This window comes from Fistularia commersonii, chromosome 6, assembly GCF_037954325.1.
Source record: "Fistularia commersonii isolate RoL2024-O1a breed Wild chromosome 6, RoL_Fcom_v1.0, whole genome shotgun sequence".
Classification (NCBI taxonomy): domain Eukaryota; kingdom Metazoa; phylum Chordata; class Actinopteri; order Syngnathiformes; family Fistulariidae; genus Fistularia; species Fistularia commersonii.
Genome location: NC_141289.1, coordinates 9,753,449 through 9,778,781, shown reverse-complemented (window position 1 = coordinate 9,778,781; position 25,333 = coordinate 9,753,449). Strand labels below are relative to the sequence as shown.

General features: G+C 38.4%; 2 protein-coding genes across 4 annotated transcripts in view; one reads left to right on the top strand and one right to left on the bottom strand.

The window, feature by feature from the left end:
* Positions 1 to 25,333, bottom strand: part of LOC147233347 (gamma-aminobutyric acid receptor subunit beta-3-like) — a 65,451-nt gene that overhangs the window by 32,617 nt on the left and 7,501 nt on the right. For 2 of the 3 annotated variants that reach the window (XM_086148041.1, XM_086148042.1), the window contains exons 2-4: positions 7,414 to 7,461; positions 5,625 to 5,716; positions 5,389 to 5,456 (exon numbers count right to left, since the gene is read on the bottom strand). In XM_086148041.1, the coding sequence (XP_086004167.1) occupies positions 5,389 to 5,456; positions 5,625 to 5,716; positions 7,414 to 7,461 (208 nt within the window). Of the gene's footprint in view, positions 1 to 5,388; positions 5,457 to 5,624; positions 5,717 to 5,822; positions 6,278 to 7,413; positions 7,462 to 25,333 lie in introns of those variants that run through there. The other variant, XM_086148044.1, reaches the window with a different exon arrangement.
* The window catches only part of LOC147233346 (gamma-aminobutyric acid receptor subunit alpha-5-like), a 32,173-nt gene continuing 16,412 nt past the window's right edge, over positions 9,573 to 25,333 (top strand). The window contains exons 1-7 of the mRNA XM_086148046.1: positions 9,573 to 9,668; positions 9,945 to 10,055; positions 10,192 to 10,270; positions 10,959 to 11,083; positions 14,123 to 14,190; positions 15,256 to 15,476; positions 20,464 to 20,546. Of these exons, the coding sequence (XP_086004172.1) occupies positions 10,224 to 10,270; positions 10,959 to 11,083; positions 14,123 to 14,190; positions 15,256 to 15,476; positions 20,464 to 20,546 (544 nt within the window). The 5' untranslated portion in view covers positions 9,573 to 9,668; positions 9,945 to 10,055; positions 10,192 to 10,223. The remainder of the gene's footprint in view (positions 9,669 to 9,944; positions 10,056 to 10,191; positions 10,271 to 10,958; positions 11,084 to 14,122; positions 14,191 to 15,255; positions 15,477 to 20,463; positions 20,547 to 25,333) is intronic.

Sequence of the window (25,333 nt, the reverse complement as noted above, 5' to 3'; positions counted from 1 at the left end):
ACAGTCAGCTTGGGGGTAGGTCAAACACAGCCATTGTGTAAAATGCGCAATTCCTTTTTCTGTATACACAGTAGTACCTTATCAATAATTTAATATAATCACCATATAATCACCATGATACCTCAGTTAATGAGGCTAAAATAAAAATTCATGAACCCACTAATATACCTTTAACTGTATTTATTCACTGTAATGAAGTGTTGCTTTCCTATAACTCGACACAGCTTCTGCCTCTTTAACGCGCACTTTGTGTGTGAGGCAAATGCATAGGATTGGGAAGGAGTCCATCAGAGGGACTTAAACAGTGCAACTAATGGGTGCATTCCATCATTTTATGTTTGCACTCTTAAATTAAAACAATTGTTCTACTTAAAATCTCCAAATAGACATATGTTAATCAAGAGAGCGTTGTGCTTCGAAACAAATGTTCAGCATGGACCTTGGCATAGCTTACCGATTGATATATTATCTATTGATGCTCGGCCATTTCACCACATCGCAGGAATTACTATTTCATCCCATTCCTATTTATATTCAAGAAGCTGATCAAACTGCTGTGATTTTAAGACTGCGTCGTCTGAAGTGAAACTTAAGATATTAATAGAATCATACCCCCTGCCCTGCACAGCAGATGCTTTTGACAAGTTGTCAAATGTGACAAAATGATGAATATTCCCACCTGCCCCCGTTTCTGAACAGAGACCTGAAATACTGGTGCTGTCAGCTGGGGGAGTAAAGTGGGAAAAATCAAATCATGTGACGTACAATCAAGGATACTTTGACACAGCATTTTATTTTTAACATGCATAAAGTGAGACAATCCCTTCTCCACCTAAGAACTTAACACTTGGGCTTTACGCTGACTTTTTTGCACTCTGGAGTACAGATTTGCACTTTCCCCACCGAAGCACATATGCATAAGAGCTTTGAGAATGATATTGACTCATTGGTTGCTCCATCCACTTGACATAAGTCCCACAGTCAAGGCCTCACCTGGATCCTTTCTACTGAATAATCGTCCACATTGTTAACCTTAAACTCTCTGACTTCAACTTAAACCTCGCTGCAGCCACCAAGAGATGCTTCTCTTTAATGGCCCTTTCAGGTGTTTCAATCTGTCATGCCGTTGGTCATTTCTCACACAAGTGCTAAAAAACTTTTTTGTAAACAAAATCCACTCTAAGGCGACATGTTGTTGGATATTTTCTCTGAGAGAAGGTGAGAAAAAAATTGGCAGTTTTTTTTTTCCCTACTTCATCTGCCAAATATCTGTTCCTTGTGAAACATGCTGAGCAAGATAAAGGCTTCATTTTAGCACAGTGAGCACTACTTGTTTAAACAAACCTTAAACTATTAAAACTGGTTATGCCTTGGGTCGCTCTGTGGCTGATGAACTGACAGCAGCTACTTGATATTTATTGAAACGAATGTGAGATGAAGCGCTAATGACCTGGAATTAGTTTTCTTTGTAGCAAATCAATGGTTAGAGCTCTGCACCATGTGGGATAAAGCATGGCACTGTCACTTTCGGTATGAAAACATTCATTATCCATCTCCCCCTGGCAAACCCTCCACACTAAACTTGCATACAGTCCCAGTGCTTTAGCTTCTGCTGATGAAAGCGCCCCCCCTTTCGCCCCCAATGTTAAACACTGGTGGTAAAAACATAGCAAACAGCTTGATCAGTCTTGTTTTGGCATCAAGGTTGGATAAGAGCCAGCCATTTGTCCATGTACTGTAGCAAGCACAGATGCACATGCGGGGTCCCTCTGTGATTTGGTAATATTTAAAATGTGCTATCGACTGCCTTCCCTTGCTTTGGTGAGAAAAGCTGTGTTAGCCTTCAAGTTAATGTTAGTAATCTTTCTCTTGGTAAACAATTTAGTATGTCCCAATATTAAAGCAACCATGAATAAATGAGTAAGGGGATAAATCCATAGAATGCAATGTGTATCAACTTGGATGGCCACATCTTACATGTAGTGTGTACGTGTAACTGTAGGGTGCCACATTTATGAGGCGCTTAATGATAGTATTTGCTGTATTTGTGTTGGATTGGCAGAATCCATCGTATATAGGTGTCACATATTGAACTCAGAATGCATAATTTGTAGCTGAAAGAATGAATAAAATTCAATATATTCCTTTTTGGACAAATCTAATTACATAGTATTAACCATGTCATCATTACAGCATTTTTCTATAGAGCTGTCTGAACAATTTGTAGTAGCTTTGCTCTTGTAATAATTAAAGCCAAGTCAACAACATGGCCATGCATTTCACATCAATGTCAAGACAATAAATCATCGTTTGACTTATTGACAGTGTTAACAAGATAATTAATATCCCTCTAATTTCCCCTTTGCAGTAGATGGAAATAAACATTTATTTTTAATCTATAAGCCACAGTGAAGGGGGCACTCAAAGCAAAATTCTCTGGTGAGATACTAACCCCCATAGTTGCTCCAAATGGCCTGGTTAGCACCTTGCATAGCAGCTCTGCCGCCATCGGTGTGTGAATGGGTGAATGGGTAAATGTTATCTAGTGTGAAGTGCTCTGAAATTGCAAAGCGTGAAAGCGTTCTGGAAGTTGAGAATATTTCCCATTTAACCAACAAATGGATCAGACTCCTCGCTGAGTGCCGTACAAACCTCCAGAATAAAAACACAACAAGACTAAACAATCTAACCAGCAGTTCAACAGGCATAGACATGTTGACATGGGACATATTCCCCGGCCCACAACGGATTATTATGAACACACTGAATGAAAAGTGTAGTAGTTAAACAACTTACCTTTGTTGGCCATGCATCTTAAAAAGCTGGCAGAGCTGTCTATAATTGATCTGCCTTCATTCTCTCAAATTCTCAAACACTGTGCTAGTGGTCAGATATTTAAATGCATTTAAAATTGTTTTTACATGTGTCCCATACATGCATAAATATAAGTCAATAATGTGATTGAGAAACTTTACTGATGCCAATCTACAATGGAACATATTCCTTTTTTTAATCTATTATTGCATTTCTAAGAAACTGAAATGGAAAACTGCATTTCATCATAGTGGTGAAAATGAGGTCAATTATTCATGCAAAGGCGAGAATCATCATTCTGAATAAAGAAAAATTGATGTGTGCATGTATGCTATTGTGGATCCTAGGAAGACTCGCTGTTGCCTTGGTCACACATAAAAGGGGATGCAAATTAAACTATTGCATGTGTGCGACAAATATATGCATACGCTGTGTTGTAATGTTGCCATAGTTGAGGTAATGTATATGTGATATTGTCAAATATTCTCTTTCAAATACCTGCAAAGTCAATATCATTGGGTCACTGTCACAGAAAACAAATCAAGCAAAATAAACCAAAACTTTCAGATAAGAATTGGACCAGGGTTGCATTCGGTTCGCTCTGTAAATCCCCACATAGCATCAGGAGACCCTGAGTTAATGTAATTTCTGGGTTTGCTTTGAGAGTGTAGAGTCAAAGCCAACAATCACCTAGAGAAGTATTCATTGGGTCATTAGTATCGATCAATATCCCCCAACCCCCTCCACACACACACGAACAGATATAGAGATTGTTTTTCTAATTCCATGCTTAAATTGACCCTTTCTGGTCAATAAAGCTCAGCTACATCATGCACAAAGTCATTTTGAACAATAATCTTCTCGGATATATATTGTACTCTCTCTCCCACAAAAAACACACAAACAGAGAGGAGTGGGGGTGACGTGTTAACAGCTGCAACCATAACCTAACTTTGACTCCACAGAACACCATGGCTTTACAGTCTTTAATAAAAAAAAAAAAAAAGTTGAAAAACAAAAAACACCAAGAAAAACAGGCCCACCAACCGTTGTCTCAAACATCCACCATGATGGCTCAAAATAAATGTTCAGTGGCTCTTTGAAATGCGCTGAGGTTGAGTCAGCTGGTGGCTTTGAAAGCCCGGGAGATCTGAGCCTACAAGAAACACCTGAGCACGAGAATTCTTTTTTTGGCTCTGAGAACTCTTAAAAATATTTCTCCTTTCCAAAAATGATGCAGGATGTGTTGTCACCAATTTCCTGTGCAATTTGGGTCACTGTCTGTGGATATTTTAAGAGCAGCCAGATATAAAAAGAAAACTTTCAGTTGTTCCGCTGTGTGTGGGTACATGTGTCAACACAGACGAGTCGCTTGGATATTAACCAATCCAATCACGGCTCTCTGATAGCTGTCAGCTCAGCGCGCCTCCTGGGAGGACACATCTGAAAACCGTTAACTCTGGCTCAAGAGGGTAACAAACAGACTGGAGCGTGGTCTGAGGTCTCCTGCGGCGGCTGATTGCCAAACCAACACCATCTAATTAGCCTAAATATGACGTCATATTTTAAAATCCAAAACAAATAGCCACAATTAAGAATTCATCCGTAGCCTGATAATAAATGGTCATGCTTATTAACTAGCTTTTATTCTATTTTTTTCATGAGGGTTGTGTTTCAAAATATGACTTAAAATCCATTCTGGATCAAGAACACAGTGAGATTGTATGGAAAATAATGTTAATATCACTGCATTTCAGTAGTGACACAATTACACCATACACCATAATGCTATCTTGGTCACCTGCTGTCTCTTTCACCTTCAGGCCAAGGTATCCTAAACTTTCCGTCCCCACCCCTTAATGCGACCATCCTTGTATCTCATCTAATGCGAGGCTCTCCTGTACAATTGTATTATTATAAAAGCCGCTCCCTGTACATGTCTTCAAGGTTCTTTTAGACAGATCTAGCAAACTTTCAGTATCAGCCACTGTCGCATACGTGTCATTTCATTCTTTTTTTGGTTGGGATGAGCTCTGTCCCCTGATACAAACTCCACTGAGCATCTCATGTCTGACAATATGTTTTTCTTATGCACTGACTAAAACTCATACACGTTGCAAAATGCGTATACCGGCATGTCTTTTCCTTATTGTTTAGCTGCTTTTTTGGCTTGTGTGCATGCATTGCTTACATGCTTTTCGTAAATGCATGAAGCACTGTGATTTGTAAAAAGTAGCTTTGCTCTATTCGTTCAGTCACTGGCTGCAGCAATTCCATATATTTCCACTCAGGTGTTTTTAACACTTAAATTAAATACTGTGCACGTATGGCAACACTTTACAAGCCAGTCTGCATGATTAAAAAAAGAAATACACGTTTTGCTGCTTTCAGGAAACCTAACCCTTTCCATTTCACCATCACAAAATGGCCTGAAAGGAAAACACTGGATTTACATCAGCACTTCCTACTCCAAGTGTATTGGCAGCAATGCCAATTGCATGTGATAGAGAGGGAGCACTGCCGCTGGGGAAAACACATGAAACAGCGTTTGTGTGTTGATGCAAGTTCACTCACCATGTTGACTTCTGACACCATGTCTATGCTGGCTACGTCTATACTCATCCCGACTGCAACAGGGGCCCCTGAAAGAGGTTAAACAGTGGGAAATTTACACTGCCCTCCAACACACACACCACACACACACACACACACATACACAAACACACGCACACATACACAACTGATCGCATGGCAGTGAAAGACGCCAAAAACAAATAGGATTTATAATATGGGGATGAATAAAAACATACCTCCAAAGTCTGGCCTCAGTCGTATATCGTACCCCTTCAGTAGTTTATCTACCGTCTCCTTCACAAACGACATATTGCCCGGTTCATTGACGCTGGAATGACAAAGAAACACAAAAAACGGACAACATCACCTTGACCGCCGTCCCAATGAAACCCAGTAACCTTGACTTGTCTGAAGGAGAGACAGGAGGCGCTCACCTTTTGGCGCAACACACAATCGAACCGACAATCACTGCGGACAAGACGCGAAACTGGCGAACCCTGTGCAAAGTCAACATCCCCCCTTTTCTTCCCTTTCTTGGATTTCTTTTTTTTTCTCCTCCGTGTTTACAATCGCAACAAAAAAAAAGCAGGAAGAGCAACCACCACTACCCCAAAACAGTCGGATCAACAGTGGTTACGGACGCTCTCCAAATCAGAGTAAATCCATTGACTGACCAAGGGGAGAAAGTCGGCTGCAAAGGAGGAGGGTGAGAGTCAGAGGCTTGCAGTGGTTGGAGTTAGATACGAGACATTGGCTCCCTGCTCCAAACACGGGCATCTGTTTGCTCGCCGTCTCTGACTGTGCGTGAACATTCAGGAGCCGAAGCGAATATTGATGAGGAGGGTGGACGAGGATGCTGCTATTGCTGCTGGTGGCGGTGAAGGCACTCGGCTTGTTCAAGTGAGAGATGAAACCAACACTTGTGCACTGTAAAAAGTGTGCACCAGTCGCTAGAGGATGTATTTATTTATTTATTTTATCTATTTATGCATCTACCCATCCATCCCAATGAATGCCATGATGACAATCTCCCTAACAGTCCTCCCGAAAGGATGGTTTTTAACGATTATCTTCAATTCGGATGCAAATAACTCTTCTGTCCATTTTCTGGTAACTGGCGTTGAGTTTAATTGGGGGCTCAATTGGATGCACATACTGCATATTTGGCCAAGTTTGCTATTAGAGGTGATTTTAACCCTCGCCAAATCATCTGTAATGTCACATCCTGTAGAGACTTCCATAGAAGATTAAAAGACAATTCTGTTTCTGCATTGTGATCAGGTTGATGCTAATAAAAATTCACTGGGATTCCAAATCAATTGTATGCTGAAATCACATGATTGCGTTCTTGTGTTGCACAATGAAGGTCAAGAACATGATTTTATTCCAAATTAACGTTTCTGCATGAAACCATAACATTAGTTACTGTGACATTAAGCATTGGTCAACATTCATTAATCTCAAATATCTATATTTAAAAAGCATCCTTGGGTTGCTGGTTGTGTGCCAACAAAGTGTGTGTGCTGTGTGTGTGTTTAGCTGCAGAACGTATCATATGCATCCCTAAGACAAATGTAAATCCGTTGACATCACCAGGCATAATTGATTACTTTCTGTATTCACCTTGGTTAATTGCTCTTTGATTTTTTTTTTTTAATAATTCAGTCCGGATCGACACTTTTTACAGTGCACTTCACGCCGTCTGCGCCAATCCCCTTCCCCGTTCTCTGTAAAAATGGCGGGACCAGAACAGTATGGAGGAGGAGGGTGCGTGTGTATGTGTGTGTGTGTATGGGGGGGGGGGGGTTATCAACCCAATTAATCGATGGCTTTGATAGATCGTTCATCTAATTACGTATAACAACCCCTTCTCTTTATCCACATAATAGCGCTTTTGCAATGAATGATTTAGATTAAGAAACGTCGTCTTCAGGGGTTGGGAATTTCCGTGTATAATTATGGTGGTGCTTCTGCATGTCGACACTCTTTTTATTTAATGAGGACTGAAGGGAGTCGCTTTCCTACCTTGTTTCATAGATGGCGAACAACTTCTTGTTTCCGTCAACCGCGTTCCTGTAAGAGAAAAGCAATTAATGACGTCGACTGTGTGAAAATATGTTGCCATTAAATAAACAATCATGCTCAGATCACATCTTTTATGCTCTATTTTTTTAATCACTTTTCGTTTTCCAAGTGAGGACCATGAAGCTGTTTCTATTTTTTTTCTTTTTTTAATACTGGTTTCTGAATTGATCAGTGAGGTCTGATTAGATCCTGTGTTTTTGCCTGCAGGTTGGGGGGACGCAGTGCATCTGAAACCATGAAACGCCTGCAGCGCTGATATTGAAAGTCATTTTTTTTCCACTGGGAAACTCCTACCCTCTAACCCCCACAAACAACTCCTCATTTACACACACGGATTCCCCGCTTGGCCACAATCGCCCTAAGTACCCCAGTCGCTCTGCAGGAGCGCTCCGCGCCACGCTTATTCCTGAATGAGTGTTTCCCCGCAGCCTTCACTCAAATCCAAGGGAGTTGGGGCGAGGTTAAAAAAATGTGGATTGTAATTACCTTGGTCTAAACATGGAACTCGGCTACCCTCTCATGGCAAACAACAGTTTAGTTTGGGACTTCATTCATTAAGAGGGCATACTTAATAAGGATGATGCATGCAGCATGATAATGAGTGTGCGTGATAATAATGCTGTAAAATCGTTTTGAAGCAACATGACTACTGAGTAACAGACACACACTGACATAAGTAGTCTCGAGACTTGGGATCCCGTTTAGTTTTATGTTTTGTTTGTCTTTTATTTCTATTGGTTCATAAAAAAATGTAATCTTCAGGACATGTGAGAAAGAAATATTATGTTTTATTTTGGGGGTTGCAAATTGAATGTTGAGAGACGGGAGACTTCGATTAGTGTTCGATGGGGCACAAAGTTAGGAAAGAAACAGTCCAAATGTTGGCTACTCATTCAAGTCTCATACAATGTGCCTTTCAAACAAAATGAGACAAAGTGAAGAAATACGATAGAGTTGAGTGATAAGAAACCAAAATCGCTAAGACCTTTGAATTGACTTTTTTTTTTTAAATTACTTTACCAGTGGAAGGTTGGAATTTCTTAGTTACAAACAAACACATCAACATCCCTTTGCTATTAGAGAGCCGCCATCTTGGCTATGTTTGGTGTAATCGCCTTAATTGGAAGGTAATTATATATAGCTGGAAATGGTAAATACTTAGCTATTTGCTACAAACAGGTAAATAGCTGAACTGTAACATATACACAGGTAGAAATATATACATTCTTGCACCAGTAAATGGTTGTGTTTTTAAAAAGGCAAAGGAAACTGGCCCAAAGTTGAAGATAATTATTTACATTAAAGTATAAGTGGCTAGTTGGTGGTTAGCCTAGCCAGTAATAATCGACGACCAGCAATTCAAGGTAGAACAAGTTAACATGGTTTTAACATAACTTTAAGTGTTTCTCTAAAAAACAAAGTGCAGTGGTGAGATTTCAAACGTTTTGTTAGAGGGACTACAAACCTCGTTTAAAAACAACACAAACTTTCAGCTAGTTGGCACAAACGCATTAGCTGAACATGAAATCAACTTATGTGAGGCTTCAAATGACTGTCGTGAAAACAATGTCGGTGAACGGTGTTGCGATATCGCTCTTTCATCAAATATGCAGCTGTGAGCATTTGGGATTAAAAACCATAATTGATGTTAACAGTTGCCTCCCCCATACGTACGACTGTGCACCTCCTCCTCTCATCCCACCAATGGGGAGCACCTATTATAAAAAATATTTGCCCCCATTGCACCACTGTATTATCGCGTACCGGCAGTAGGCGTTAAAGCAAAAGAGACCGGGGGAAAATGTGGAGCGACTCCAGTTTTCTGCGGGACTGCCGGACAGGACGTGATGCTGCCGCCGCTGCTGCGGCACTTATAGAGCCGATGCGGGAGGAGACGCTGTTCGGCGGCCAGTGAAGGAGGAAAGCGTCGTAGCCGATAGCATTGGGAAGGGGGGAAGGGGGGCAGACAGGCATCACCACAGCCTGATGGGGAGCCGGTGAGAGAGGGCGCAGGAGCAACCCAAGGCAGAGAGGCTGAGCTGGAGGTGATACAACCCGGCAAGCGGCGGGGGTGGGTGGAGGGTGGGGGTGATTGCTCTCTTCTCTCTGTCCTCAGTAGCTGTATAACTGGAGGGAAGCCAAAATAATAATAAAAAAAAAAGAAAAATCGACGGACATGACCAACTTGAATTCAGGTACCTTTTTTTTTTTAAATGTCATTTTAGGAAATTATTATGTTGTGCATGTGGAAATGGCGTAAAATTGGATTCGGATGGAGATGGAGAGAGTTGGTGGAAAGGTGAAGGAAATGCGGGAAGGGGGGGGGCAGCCTGAGTGAACTGAAGCGTTGAACGCGAATTTAACAGCAGTGGATGATTTACACAAAAGGACATTACCGTAGGGGACATAAAAGGGGGTTCTTTAGTTTTTCCTGTGCTCTCTTCCTTGCTGTGCTCCTGACCGACGAACAGTTAGGAGAGGAGTGAGTTGCAGATTGCAGCCTCATTGACATCAGCCCGCCGTCTGATTTAGTGATTCTCGTAATCTACCTCTGGACACAGCGGGTTGAAGAGTTTCTTTGTGTGAGTTGGTGTTTCTTACATTGCCTTTGCCATTAAACAAATTATATTTTATCTATATATATGCACACGCCATTTGTAGATCATTTCAGATATGATATGTTCAAGGTTTATTCATTTTTTTGTGGATGTGTTACAGCCCCAAGTAACAAAGTCAGAAGGATATCAACCATGGCATGGCTCCTTCTTTTCCTCCTGCTGGTTGGATGCCAATTTAGGTAAATTTACTGTAATGTGTTGCTGAAGTGTTACAAAGCGTGAAGTTTATCATGTTAATGTATCAACTTTTAAGAAAGAAATGCAGCAAAACTATGGCTTGTCTTCTTCTCTAATTTTCATTTTGCCTCACGGCTATCATTCCCCACTGCTTGCTTTTTCTGCAGTTTTGTTAATGAAACTCAGAGACTTTATTGCTCATGAGTCTTGCCAGCACTGCCTCCTCTGATTGATCGCATATTTGAGCTGCACTTTGCTACATCACTGCCTAAGTGGCTATTCTGCACCAAAGAAAAATACACTCTTTGCCAATGGTATTGAAGAATCTCTGGACGAGTCTTATTTTGTAGATCAGCAGGTTTGCAGTCAGAGTCAAATGTAGCTTTGTAAAATTCTTACATCCTTTAAGTCCTTTGGTATGTTGTCATTCTCATGTGGCCCCATGATGACACATTCTTCTTGCAATATTTGTTTGTATCCTAATTTTATTCACATTTGGATCACAAGTCCTAATTATCAATATATTGTTGTAGCTGAGCTTTTGTTCAATAATTCATCATAACAAGCCTGTTCAGTAATGTTGCAAGCTTGTGAAAAATATTGAGCAAGTCTTGTTTGATGCTATGCATTTCATACTAACACAAGTATGTTGTTTCTCTCTTTGATGCCTTGTTTCCTCTACAATACCAGTACAAGTCTATCGTCCTCTGAAGCTAAAAAGGAGACAGCTGCCAATGACAACAGTACAGTTTTCACCAGGATCCTGGATGGTCTCCTTGATGGTTATGACAATAGGCTCCGTCCAGGGCTTGGAGGTATGTTGGTTGTGAAGTTTTTTTATACTGTAAAAAGGTAAAACTGAACAAAGGAGTGAAACCTGTTGGATCACATGAACTGAGGCTCATGTGGACATTACAGGGGGCTGGTTCTGGTGGTGGTCAGGTGGTCTTTCCTGATTGTTCGGGGGATGCAGATGGGCCTGGCCTGTGTGTGTAAATCCGTCTTGATGTTGATCCCAGTATGGCATTGTATGTATGTGAAAGGTTGTGTCTGAGACCCCCTCCTCTGTTCAGCGATAGTTTTTCTGTTTTGGCAAAGATGGCTTCTTTGATTCCTCTCTCGAACCATTCATCTTCTCTGGCCAGAGTACGGACATTGCTGTCTTCAATCGAATGGCCCTAGTCCTTCAGGTGTAGGTGGACCATGGAGTCCTGTCCTGAAGTGATGGCTCTCCTGTGTTAGGTCATCCGTATGTGCAGAGGTTGTTTGGTCTCCAATGTAGATGTCATCACAATCCACAGTGCAAGTGACAGCATACACCAAATTCTCTATCTTGTGCCTGGGTGTTTCGTCCTTGGGATGCAACAAGTTTTGCCTCAGGGTACTGTGGTGTTTGAAATGTACCGGTAATTGGTTGTTTGTTAAACACCCTCCAATTTCTCCAAAATTCCAGCAACGCACTGTATGACAATGTTCTTTCCTTTGTTCATTTGTTATTGTCTTCCTCGACCCAACCTTTCATACACATACAACGCCGTACTGGGATCAATCCCAAGACAGATTTCCAGCCACGGACCAGACCCATCTGCACCCTCCAAACAATCGGGGGAGACACAACACCAGAATCAGCCCCCAGTAACATCCACATGAGCCTCAGTTCATGTGATCCAACAGGTTTCACTCCTGATTTTGACAAGAACTCTCCATAACCTGGATGACTGAGAACCACCACAGACAATACCTTGCACTGATTCATCTAAAAATTGTGGGAGACTGGCAGATATGGAGACCCAAACTCTGTGAGCAGATGTGGAATTTGCTTCTGCATCAGCAAAGATGAATGCATGCATATGCAGTACATGTCAGATGCAGTTCTTTCTGAACCCCCATAGCAGAGAGAGTAAATCAATCGAGCCATCTTTAGCACTGCCTGAATTCCGAGGTGTTTTATTCACACTCTTCACCCTGGCAACAGGAGAGAACCTTGAGAGCCAACACGTTGCCATTCAAAGATTTTTTTTTTTCTCTCTGAGTGGCTATTGAAAATTAACCTTCTGATTTTTCATTTTCACAAGCCCTGACTCCATCTATGCCTCAATCTTTAATGCTGTGGCATGTAATGCCTTTATTCCCCTGATTTCCTTTCAATTCTTTATTTTCAACTCATGATATTTCGTCTTGTTTCATTTGGTCCCACACATGCAACCTACATCTGTCCCATAAAAAGAAGAACCAAGGCTATCATGCCAAATGCCTGATGTGATGCAAAAGCCTGCTCTTACATCCTGGTAACCGTTGCTAGGGTTGACAAGAGGGCCTATAAATACATACCAGCAAAACATTTGGACCTCACATTCGGCATTCAACAATTTGCTCTCCACAACACAACCTGCCAGCCTGCCAGGACCAAATGTGTATACATAGCTGAGGTTTTGTTGGTGTTTCTTGCAGCAATAACTGATATAACATTCTGCTTTTTTATATCATCCTCCACATCCAAGGAAAAAAATTGGAAATAAAAAAAGATTCAGGGGAACTCTGTCGATCTATTTCACAGGAAAAAAACATTAATGTTGATATTGATGTTGAACACTCATTGGTCGGGAACTTCTAACCAACATGTGTGCTACAAATGTTGAAGCAACTAATTTATTTTATGTATTCCAGTATTATCCCCTGAACCCACAAGTTAATCAGTAAACATAGTCTATTACTGATAGGTGATACAAGCATTGCTTTGATGAAGTAGCCTCGGAAAATAAGTGATATTATGTAGATAGATGGATACATAAATAGATAGATACTTCATTCATCACCCAGGGGAGTCCAGAAATACTTGAGATAACTTAAGATAGAAGTCATGCAATAAATATTAATAAACACAGTAAATAAATGAATGAACGAATAAATGAAATAAAAGTAAAGTGCAAAGCAAAATGTATGCATTAGGTTGCATTGTGTGCAGTACAGAACATTGAGGAATGATGACTTTCTCCTTAAAGAGTTATTACTTATTAATTGGACATAACTGTTATGTAAAAGTTCTGTCCTTTGGTTTTTTGCATACATTTACACCCAAATCTTTAAACAACAGATTCAAGTATTCTCATAGGTGCTTAAAAAATGTGAATTTTACATATTAAATAATTGACCTAGAAAAAAGCTATCTGTTGATAATTGGGAAACATAGGAATTGAGCTTTACTCATAAGATCGTGAGGGTTAGAATAAGGTCTCATCCCAATAATTGATTTGAAAAAAGAACAATTATGATTAGGATATGAATTTATAATAGAATTTAAAGACAACCTTTGCTATGAGTGACAAACAGGTCCAAAAGATTCCCTAAGTAGCTTCATAAAAGTTATTACCCTAAGTTATTACCCTAAGAGTAATAGATGCCCCTGTCTTTACGCTGCTTTAGAAAGATCCCCTTTCATTATACAAGCAAATATTTGCTTTTCTTGGTTGTCCTTACCAACTAGATCCAGTCTACATCTACTGTTTGTTTAAAATATGTTTTGCTCTGTTTGCAAATAGCCTTGATAAACATCTTCAAATGTGAGGCTTTAAAATAAGCCTGGAGAACACCAGGTCAGTGTATTCATTACAAACTCCATGGCTGATATTTTGCATTACCCCAAAATGAATTGTGAAATCTGAACCTGCCAAAAAATGGGCTGCCAGGGTTATGTGAAAATTTTCTGGAAGTTCTTTTCCATTGTTAATAATAGTGAGCTTTTTTCCGGGAAAAAAAAAAGGATCTCGACTAACGGTTGAATTTGATTTGTTATGAAGTGTTTCAATCTCCTTGTGACAACATCCTATACGTTCTCTGCTATGCTCTCTCAACAGAGAATGTCACAGAGATTAAGACGAATATTTTTGTCACAAGCTTTGGCCCGGTGTCTGACACAGAGATGGTGAGTTCATCTGCAGCAACCACCAAAGACACACAGACAGATCAGATTCAATAAAGTGGACAAACATGTCTCCAGTGCCTCTCCAGTTGACTGTAGGTAATTTTAGATAGCGGTATATATTCATGTTTAATGACAGGTGCTAATCCAATATCAAGGTTATGCATCACCTTCTTTCTGGGTTCCATTTAAATGTAACACAAGTGTTGCTAATTTGACATTTTTAGGTGAACAGTCGTATTTTGATTCCAACTTGTTCTAAATGATTAATTCCCATAACAATCCAATGAAATTAAATGCTGTACCTTGACAAGAAAATAAAACACACCGAATTCCCTCTTCCTTTACATCTTCCTTCAGACCCCTCTGTATCGCTTGCACATTTTAACAAAGCATTAAAGAAAATGCTACTTTTCTAGTAAGTGACTTGAAAATGTGTTGCTGGGGAAATGTGACTGAATGATAAAATGCAACAACAAAATTTGAAAGGTATTCCTTCAAAAATATTTGGAAGCCAGGATACCATGAACTGCTTTGTTCTTTGAAATATTTGTTTCTTCTCCTCTACTTTTTTTGCTTGATGTAATTCAGTATTTTTGGCGCAGCCAAACTTACAGCAGGAATTTTACATTGCAATGAAGCTCCATTATGAAACACAAAGTAAATGACTCATTTCATTTCATTTTTGAAACAAGGATACAACTTGAAAATATATCATTCTTAAAATCTTGAGAAAATTAATTACATTTACTCATAACTAGGTAACATTATGGAAAATGTATGTATGTATGAGCTCAGTAAATGAGACTGCAAATGTAATATCTATCGAAAAACAGACAAACAACATTTTATTGTTCACACCTGTTCAGCTGAAACTTGACACAGACCTTCAGTATTTTCACACTACACTGACACAATGGAAATATGAGGCTGGGGTAGACTAGTGGCACATTCAATAATTTTTAGTCCTTGCAGTGAAGCCTGACAACCACTCTGGGGAAAATTGCAATACTTTTTTGCCTCTTTCAGAAGAATGCTTTCCTGAAATACCTTTTCACTTTGTCTCAGGAATACACCATAGATGTGTTCTTCCGTCAGAGCTGGAAGGATGAGCGCTTGTGCTTCAAAGGGCCCATGAAGAGACTGTCATTAAATAACTTGCTGGCCAGTAACATCTGGACTCCGGACACCTTCTTTCTTAATGGCAAAAAGTCCATTGCCCACAACATGACCACACCAAATAAGCTTTTGAGGCTTCAGGATGACGGCACTCTTCTTTATACTATGAGGTAGGTTAAAGTTCTTTTTTTGGTGAGACCATCAAAATACCGGCGCCGCAGTGTTGTGATCATTGCAATGTTCAACGATCGTTGAAGCACCTGCGTTATAAACTGTATTCCCTCTATTGTCTACTGTATAGTAAAAAATGCATACAATACCCCGTGAAGATAACGTCTTAATTTTCCACAAATCTGCAAATTAACAAGTCATAGATCTTCTCTGCAGCTCTTAACACAGAACTGAGCTTCAACATACAGTATGTCTGATGTCTTAAAAATTCAAATAATAATGGGGGGAGGAGAGAGGCGGGGTGGGGGTGGGATGTAAACGTAAATCCTGAAGTAGGCCACATTTTTGCAGAAATCCACAGAATGTCTGCTTGAAAGTGGAGAACAACAGTGTCACTCTGTGGCCGTTAAGAGTATTTTTCCTTGTCATTTTATTTGTCCATTGAGCACCCTGGAGGGTGCATGAATCACATTCATTTGAAAAAAAAAACCAAAACAAAACAAAACAGTGATATCTCGGTGTGTTAACTTATTTATTTAGTCAACATATATAAAGAAGCACTAAATTCTAAATATTTTGCTATGTCTCCTTTCATCAAGGGAGAAAAACTAGGGGATCATCTATAATGAAGAGCAGCCTCATTGCGGATTATAGTTTTTGGCAGAAAAAGAGAGAGAAATAGGTCAGTAAGAAACTCCAGATGGTGATTATGAGTTAAGCCACCAATATTTAGACAGAAACGTTAAAAAAACTAGGAAAGGGTGATAGTTAATGTGGCTAAACTTACACTCTGACCTGAAAATTATTTCTGAAGTGAAAAGCTTCACTTTGACCTTTGGACCAGAGCATTAGAATAATTCTTTGGTTAGTATTTATCCTCAGGAGTTACTGTAGCTGTAAGGCTTAAGAGTGACTGTGTCACGGATGAGAGCACTCTATCCGATACCAGTACCCCTTAGGGTGAGTTGTTCTGGATGGAAGACAGATTATCCATATGCATCCATCCTGACATATTTACATATTTACATGAACAAAGAGGGATACACACACACACACACATACACACGCACACACACATATATGTATATGTATTTGACACTTGGACCAAATGCTCTAGGTACATAAAAAAGTGTTTTCTAGTCTTTTCAAGCCAATTGCATGTGTGACTGTGTGTTAAGTCAACATCTAAGTCAACATGTTTAATTATATGGAGATTTATTCATTTATATATATATATATATTTGTGTGCAAAAAAGCAGATGTGTCATCTTTGGAACCGAAAATTCCTGGTTCAATTCACAGCTCCTCCTAGTATGTTTAAGTTGAAGTTGAGCAAGACACTGAACCCCGAACTGCTCCCCCTGTCCCGATGGACAGCTGCCTTCTGCTCATGGTTTATCCATGGCGGGAACAAATTTACACATGGGGATTAATAAAGGACAACTATTTATTATTATTTGCTGATAATTTTGTATAACAAGAATTGTGGCTACAGTTACAGCTTAGCAAACCAAAGGCTCCACTTAATTATTTTCCCTACACATACACAATAAACACAACAAACATACATAGGATTCATTATCTTCAAACTTGTATGTTTTTTTTTTTTTGTTTTTTTTTTGTCATCATATAGGAAGTATTTGCATGATTCACGACAGATGTTTTGCATTTAGCTTTCAACACAGGTTCTTATTTAACCCAACAATATTTGGTATGAGTGATAAAGTTATAAATCTGTGTTTGGTGGAGATATGTACAAAAATATGTAGTTCTATGGAGCGATGTAAGATGTTTTTCATATGCACTCGTCACTGTATGTAACTTGACTGGATCCAGGAGGATAATACTCAATTGCACCGTGACATTGTTAAACATACACTCTCATAACACATCCCATATTGAAGCAGTGTCTTTTAAAGCATGTTCCACACAAGTAAACAGCCATCTAGCTCAGTGCAGACAGCAAACATTACACCATTCTCCCACAATCCTCCACTCACATTTGCACTCATTTTGCACGGATCTCAATGAAAATGTCCTCTCTCCCTTGTTGATATGCTTCTTTGCCACCACCGTCTCATTCGTAAACTATTACCCAGAGAACAAGTGGCTGGTTTTATAGAGCAAATTTCCATATATTGGTTTCCATGGATAATTCATAAAAAGGTGCCATTTGCTCTGCAGACTTAGTAAGCATGGGTTTGATGGGACCCCATTATAGCCAAATATCAAACAAAAGCCTTCAACATATATGGCTTTATCTTTTTGTATATCACCTTTGTTAGACTGAGAAAATTTCACAAACCATTATCAGTAGACAAAGCTGAGTGACTCTTGTAAGACCTAATTCCTTTTTCAATTTCCTTTTACAATTTTTTTCACCTGAAATTATCAAACATAACACAAGCATGGCAGTTAAAATATAGCCTAAAATGTTAATTTCTCCCTTAACATTTCCAATGGTTATGCTGTTGTTTGTTTTGTTTTTACCCTAAATCACTTATGTAATCCCAAATCCCAAGGAACCAGCAGTGTGTAGTACTAGTTGGGTGATTTTAAAAATGTGCTTGTTAGTGTGAAAAGACAGATGGTGTGGCATGGTGGCTGAGTGGTTAAAACAGCGTAAACCAGCACTCTCTGTTGATGTTGTTGACTTCTATGTAAGGTCAGGTGTACTGAATCTCCAAGTTGTGTAAGGATCTCTATAATGGTCTGTTCCTGTAAAGCGCTAATTATTTCAAATTTACTCAGGCAGTGTCTGTATATTTACTCAGGAGGTGTACATTTTACTTCTGATGTACTTGACTTGAGTTTTGCCATTTGATGCCTCTCATTCAAAAATGTATGTAAAACAAGTTTTAGTATTCTGTTTGAGTGTGGAAGAGCACAGTACTGTAACATATGAAAAAATAAGGTACAGGTATCTGACTCACTTGCAATATATACAACAACATTTCAAGCAGTACTGTTACTATTAATGTATCTAAATTAGATTTAATTTGCTCCATATTGATAAACTAATTTTTTTTTGGCATACTAAAATGTATGTAGGTGTATGTATAATAATATATATGTATATATATATATACAGTATATGTATATCTGTTATGCTGTGGGACAATAGGTCTGTATTTGACAATGGCATTTTCAGTTCCTAATTTTTTTACTTTTTTGAGTTTTTAGATAACAGTGTATGTAAAGTATTTATTCTTAATTTATAACTGGAAGAGATTTTCAAGGTTTTGGGTTTTAAAGGGAATGATTCATGAACATGTCAAAACCTTGAATCAAAACAAAACTCAAAGCAAAACTAGTCTTAAAGTTGTCATCACTAATGAACCAAGGCTATATGAATAATCAGAACAGTATAGTAGCCAACAGCCACATTCTGATTTATTTATTTATCTGAACACTATCTCCTCTGTACAAAAATCCTCCAGCTGTCACCACCATAATAATACAATTGGGTAATCCTGCAATGATGTGGAAAGCAAGCTGAGGCCCAAAACAGTCGTCTCTATAGGGACCTGAGGTGGCCTCTCATGTCACTTATTTCCACTTCATTCACTTTCTCAAAGGTTTTTTTAGTGTAAAGAAGGAAAAAAAAAAACAAGAGGATTTTCCCCCCATCTTGATGACCTGTTTTCATTGAGATAATAAATCTTAACCAATAATATCATGTTGATGTTACTACTCTGAATGGCTTGGCGAGATAAACCCTTAATATACTAAAGACTTGTTTTGTGTGAAGACTTCTTCCTCATTTTACATTCTTTCAACAGGACCATTAAGTTCACTGCACCCACATCAACGGATCACAGTATTACTATCATCTTTTGAGGCATGATTTACCTTGAGGGATTTCACTCAGTTTTTGCCAAATGCATAAAATGATAATTATAGCATTGCAAGCTTGCTTTTTCTGCTTGATTTAACTTCATTTTGAGATTCTTTCGGGAACCTGAGAGGAACTGCGGCACGCTGTTGCCGTGGCAACCAAAATGACTTAAACACGGTAGTTACACATGGACAGATTGATGGCACTGCTTTATTTTAAAAGGAAGAATAGCTCTTGCTAGGATTCCTAGCAATATAAATAGGAATGATCTACCTTGAAATGGGAAGCCATATTAAAGGAGCTCATACATGACGCCTGTTGCAGAGGAGACCCAACATTATTGTTGTCTTTGAGGGAGAAACCACATAAAATTATAATCGGTAACCACTAGATGGTAGTGTTGTCTCTGCAATATTACTCACCCTGAAAGGCACTGCTGTTGTGACTCATGACATTGTTCCTTTGTTTACAGCTATGAGAGAAATACAATCATGAATATTCTTTGACATTTTAGTTAGGAGCACCAGTTGTTTTATACAGATACTAATAAGATTGTTTTGATATTATTATTATATTTTTTAGATTCCAAATAGTGTTCATTATTCCTTCTTTAAAATTCTAATACTTTCAACTTATGAAAGGTTTCAGGTATTATTTAGCTTTTTCAAACAAAATTATGTTTCATTTTAATAGAGAGAAGCTTCTTAGTGTGCGTTCTCTATGGGACATCATAGTTTTCTGTTTTACAGTGCGTCCTTTCAACTTTATTGTTGTATTATGTTTTCTTCATTCTATTCTGTTCTGGTTTCTTCAGCTTCAGCCTACAATTTATTTCACTTTATTTTAGTACCGATTTTGCCTTTTAACTTATTGTTTTCAAATAACTTTTTTCTGCTAGAATTGACATTTTACCTTTCTTATTCTTTAACAGATTGTTCAATGATTATTATTGTACATATATTACATCAACATCTCATAGTAGCTTTTGCCGCCCAACCCAAATAATTGTAGTTTTCGGGGCGCTGAATCTAACCCTGTAGGAGATAAAACAGCCAAAATTGTATACCTTGGATGATCAATTGACTCATATTGATGAATATTGAATGACAATATACAAGATGTATAATGGACTGATTGCATGTGTTTAGACTGACCATATCAGCAGAATGCCCGATGCAGCTGGAGGATTTCCCCATGGACGCGCATGCCTGTCCTCTCAAGTTTGGCAGCTGTGAGTAAAATAATTTTTTTACTTTGATTTCTTTTTTGTTGATGGGACATTCTCTCCATTAGAGGGTGTTGAACAAAAAGTCCAATGTACATTTATAGAACAGTAAGGGATTATTTTATGGGCAAGGCTGAGTAATTAATTCTTTGCTTATTTGACACATGAGGAGTTGAGAAGTGATTGTCTGGTTTGCTGAGTTTGCTTTCCTTTTTTTAAATTCATGATTGCCTCTTTTAACATCAGGTTGTGTCAGATAAGGTGACACTGACGATTGTGCTAAATGTTCAGTGTTAAGCAAAATTAAGAAATCTTGCAGTCAGCTAAAACAATTAGCAGACTAAAAACTGGCTGATATGAGTTGATGGGTGGCACAAGGAGCCTTTAGATTAGTGAGTCAGTGATGTATGTTTTAGAGAGATATATTTTCAGTTTTCTCACATTAGTGAACACTCACCAATCTAAGTAGTATATATATACACTATATATATACACACTATGTATATGAAAACACTATACCTGCTAACTATACCCGCTACCCCGTTAACTATTACACTACAAGGAAACACTATCATTATTGTTGCCTTCAATTTTGAGACTCCATTATGTGTCTGCGGTATGCCTGCTCACAGACTTGTCTCCCAAAAGTCGACTTTCAAATTCAACAGTAATCAAGTACGGTAAAATTGCCTTTTTTACAATTTCATAGACTCAAGACTCAACCATATAAAACCATGGAAAACAAAAATACCCATTTTACCAGAAGGTGATTTAAATAGATTTTATATAAACAAACATGTATAAGTTCTGCTAAATTATAATACAATATAGCCTGCAAAAAATACTATCATGTATATATTGAGCAATGGAGAACATTAACAAACTCACATTGCATAATGACTGGAAATTACTAGCAACAGTTTGACACAGGCATTAACAAAATAAATTAATCCAAGAGTGGGGGCATAACCCAATAAATACCCGGCTATCTGTGATGTTACTGGATAATTTGTAGCTTCTTTTAAGCTCCCACATTATTTGCTTCTCAATATCAATATTGTTATGTAAATTGCCTTATGCATGGATCTCAAACCTTACTGTTCCCCAAACTCCAAAATTTAAGGTGCCAGAAACTGTTAACTGTCATTATCTTAGGAGGCAGTTGGAGCTTACTGATCCTGGATGAGCACACACAAATAGCCTGATCCATATTCAAAATATGATGATAATATCATGCACATTTCAACATAATTACATTTTTTGTATGTATTCATTCAATTATTTATTTTTCAGAGTGAACAGAAAACTGAAGTTTTCTGTATGTTCTCCCATGTGAAATAGATAACTGATTAGAAGTGTTTTTCCGATATCTTCTTTACAGGACGTTTTGTCTGTCCTAGTAGTGAGAGCATGTATAGAAACTTGAGTGACCCAGAGGATATTTAAAGACTGATCTGGCCAAGGTCCACACCTTGGGAGCCTCTGGGGCTAAATGGATGAGGCTCTTATCTGCAGATTTCTGTGAGACGCAGTCCACCCACCATCACTATGTAAAGGAAGCACATTTGATGGCAATCCAATTACAGTGTAAGAAGATGCTTGGCCTTTCCATGGCAAACTCCAACCTAATCGCCTCACTGCAATGCCCTGCAGGTGAGAGGTGTAAGTGTATAATAGGAATAATGTGCTGATTGCAACACTGTAGAATATTTTATAAAGTAAAGCCTGACTTTGGAATGAATTTTTACTCATGCGTCCATCTGTGCTATTCTATTCCATGACCTCTCAGCCTGACGTGATTTGTCCTTAAATGCTCTGCATAAACCCGTCATATTATTTTGCTGCAAATGTCCCTGACATTGTTCAAAATAGTAAAGTCCCTTATCTTGAAGTTCACAAAATGGCTGAAATATCCCTGACAGCACACAGCACTCACTATTTACTGTTATCTGTGGAGATGAAAGACGACACTATGTGGTGTAATGAAAAATGGGTAAGATTAATCTCCACCAAATCTGTCTATGTACTCTGCATTTATCCAAATGTTACAATTTGATAATTCAGAATGAAAATACAAAGGGAGGAAAAAGGTAGTGAAGTTTAAGGTTATGGCCTGAGCCTCAAGAAGCTTTCGCAGATAATTTAATGGTGATATTGTCTTCATTTTTAGGCTGATTTATGGCCTTAGCAATTATTGAAGCCTCACCTATTATATCCACTAAAGCATTATTTAATTCAGAGACAGGTTCTTAACAGTTTCGAAAAGCACAGCATTGATTTAGGGAACAGGATTCAGTAGTTTGAATTTTAATAATTGAAAATTTGTAGGACTGTTATCTCAAGCTACTTTACCAATAATTCCTTTGCTTAATTTTAGGTTACTTATACCTAAGGTTCATACAGATGCATTCACATATCAATTATCTTTATATCTGAATATCCAACATTGGTGAAGAGTCCTGAATTAATGTGCAATTAAAGCATGAGTTCCTGCTTTAAGGTTGGTAAAGGTAAATGCCATCTAATCCCTTTTTCTGGCATTCCATAGCGATAGCCCAGTTTAGCTGCTAGCATCCAGTAATAAAAATATACACCAAGGAGTTAGAGTAATGCTAATGTAATCTAATTAAGTAATAGCAAGCTTGTCAATATGTAGAATTTCTTCACATGCAACTTTTTCCTTTCAATGTATAGAATGGCATGGGAGGAAATTATATATTTGCATTTTATACCAGGGATCAGACGGTTGAACTTGTGTCACATGAATGAAAGAATGTGTCACATTTACCAGTCAAATTAAAACATGACAGGATTAACATTACATGCAGGAATCAGTTGGATATTAAAAATCTTCACGGACACTTGTTTTTGTCTGAAACACATTTCTACATATTTGTGCAAATTCTTCCTCTAAACACTTTTGATCTGTGGAATAAAAAGATTAAAAACCTATTTTCTAGTTGATTTGAACACTTGTCAAAAAAAAAAAAACGTCTCGACAATATGAATTGTAAATGGGTAAATTAGATGATTAAAGTGATAAACAACGCACATGCCTATTCTAAAAACTGCACATTGAAATTAAACAAATGAACATTCCCGGCAGTGAAGCACTGTCTTTTGTAATTACAGTACAATCATTGAAACTTGAACTTTAAAAAGGCAAGGTTGATGGCAAAGAGGGAATTTAGAAATAGTTTGTTCCCTTAGCCAGCACAAAAAGATGCATTTAACGCCATAAGTATAATATGGTCCACTGGGTCATATGACTGGACCAAGTGGGCTTCAAATCATAATATTATACTCATATGAGGAAACTGCAGGATAACTGTCAATAATATGGCTTTATACTCAGTTCCAGGAGAGTGACATGTAGTCAATAGATATTAAGCAAGGATCCTCTTGTTATAGTAAACAGGCAAAATTATTCAATTTTCAAAAGAGCTAAGCTATATTTTTTTCCATCTACAACAGCTATAAGTGATTTTGAAAAGCACCATGATTTTTAAGAGCTGTGAAATGCAGTGGTTTGCAGTGTGAAATGTGCTCAAATTAGACTCAAACACATCCAAAGTGATTATTTGCCAGAAAAAGAAAAGTCTTGTAGTTGAGATAAAAGGAACAGGGTTTATAATGTACTTTAAAAAGTGTTATTACAGAGATTCAATGGCCATTTTCCTGCTGAAAAGGCTGTCACTTCAAGGTACCAACCACATTGCACCTTATATTTGGCAAGCGCCTTTCTTGTGAAAGAAAAATTCTATTAGCTGCCAATCACCCAAAACTGCTGACCCAGGCAGGCTGTATGTTAGTTACAAATAATAGCTTCACTTGTTTTTTTCTGTAATTTGCATGCATTACACAATACCACCAGGAAATGCAGGTTCAAGAGAGTGCGTTCTTTTTTTTTTTCCTCAGAGATTTCCCTGGTATGTTTATATGAATTTGCTCATAACGTATAACATCCTCATTGTATTAGTCTGAAGTGACCCAATCCCCTCTCATTCCAAGTAGTTTGGGCCAGTTCAGGCCAATGGCCTTGCGTCTTCTTCCCAAACGTGTTTACATTGTTAGATAACTATAAATGTGTAGTATAGGCTTGCTTATCCCCCATAAAAGTCCACAGTGATAATGCCCTTTATATCTTGACACCATATGCGAATGACCAAATTGAAGTACATTTGCATCTAACAACATTCTCCACAGTCCAAGTCAGAGTGCACCTATCTATAGTAAGATTGCTAAATATTTGCTGCATTTTCCTCACACACAAGGCTGAGAACAGCAAAGCATTAAATGTGAACTACTGAAAGGTTGGCACAGGTACAACATCTTGCCTGCCAAAGTCTTTAGTTCCTCTTCTGCATAATGAAGTTCACCAATAATCCCTTGTCCATTCTAACTATCCTCCAATTTAGGTCCCGGCCTTTGTCCTGACAGTGCCCAATTTAAACACTAGACATTCTACACCAGTCTAGCTGCCAAGTGAGCACCCTGAATGGAGACACTCAAGCTAAGGTGTTCACACCCCAATAATCCTTGTCATCCATTGCAGATAGAGGACTTTCTTTTGAAGAAACACACTGTTTTGTTTTTTTTTTAAATACCAATATTTCTTTAAACATCAGGCAAACTGAATGCAACTAGCTCTGTTCTGCTCTCTCTTATTATTGCTGTTTTTTTTTTTTCCATCCAACCATTGTCTGCCGCTTATCCTGCACTCGCGGGGATGCTGGAGCCTAACCCAGCTGTCATCGGGTGAGAGGCGGGGTACACATATAGGACCACATATA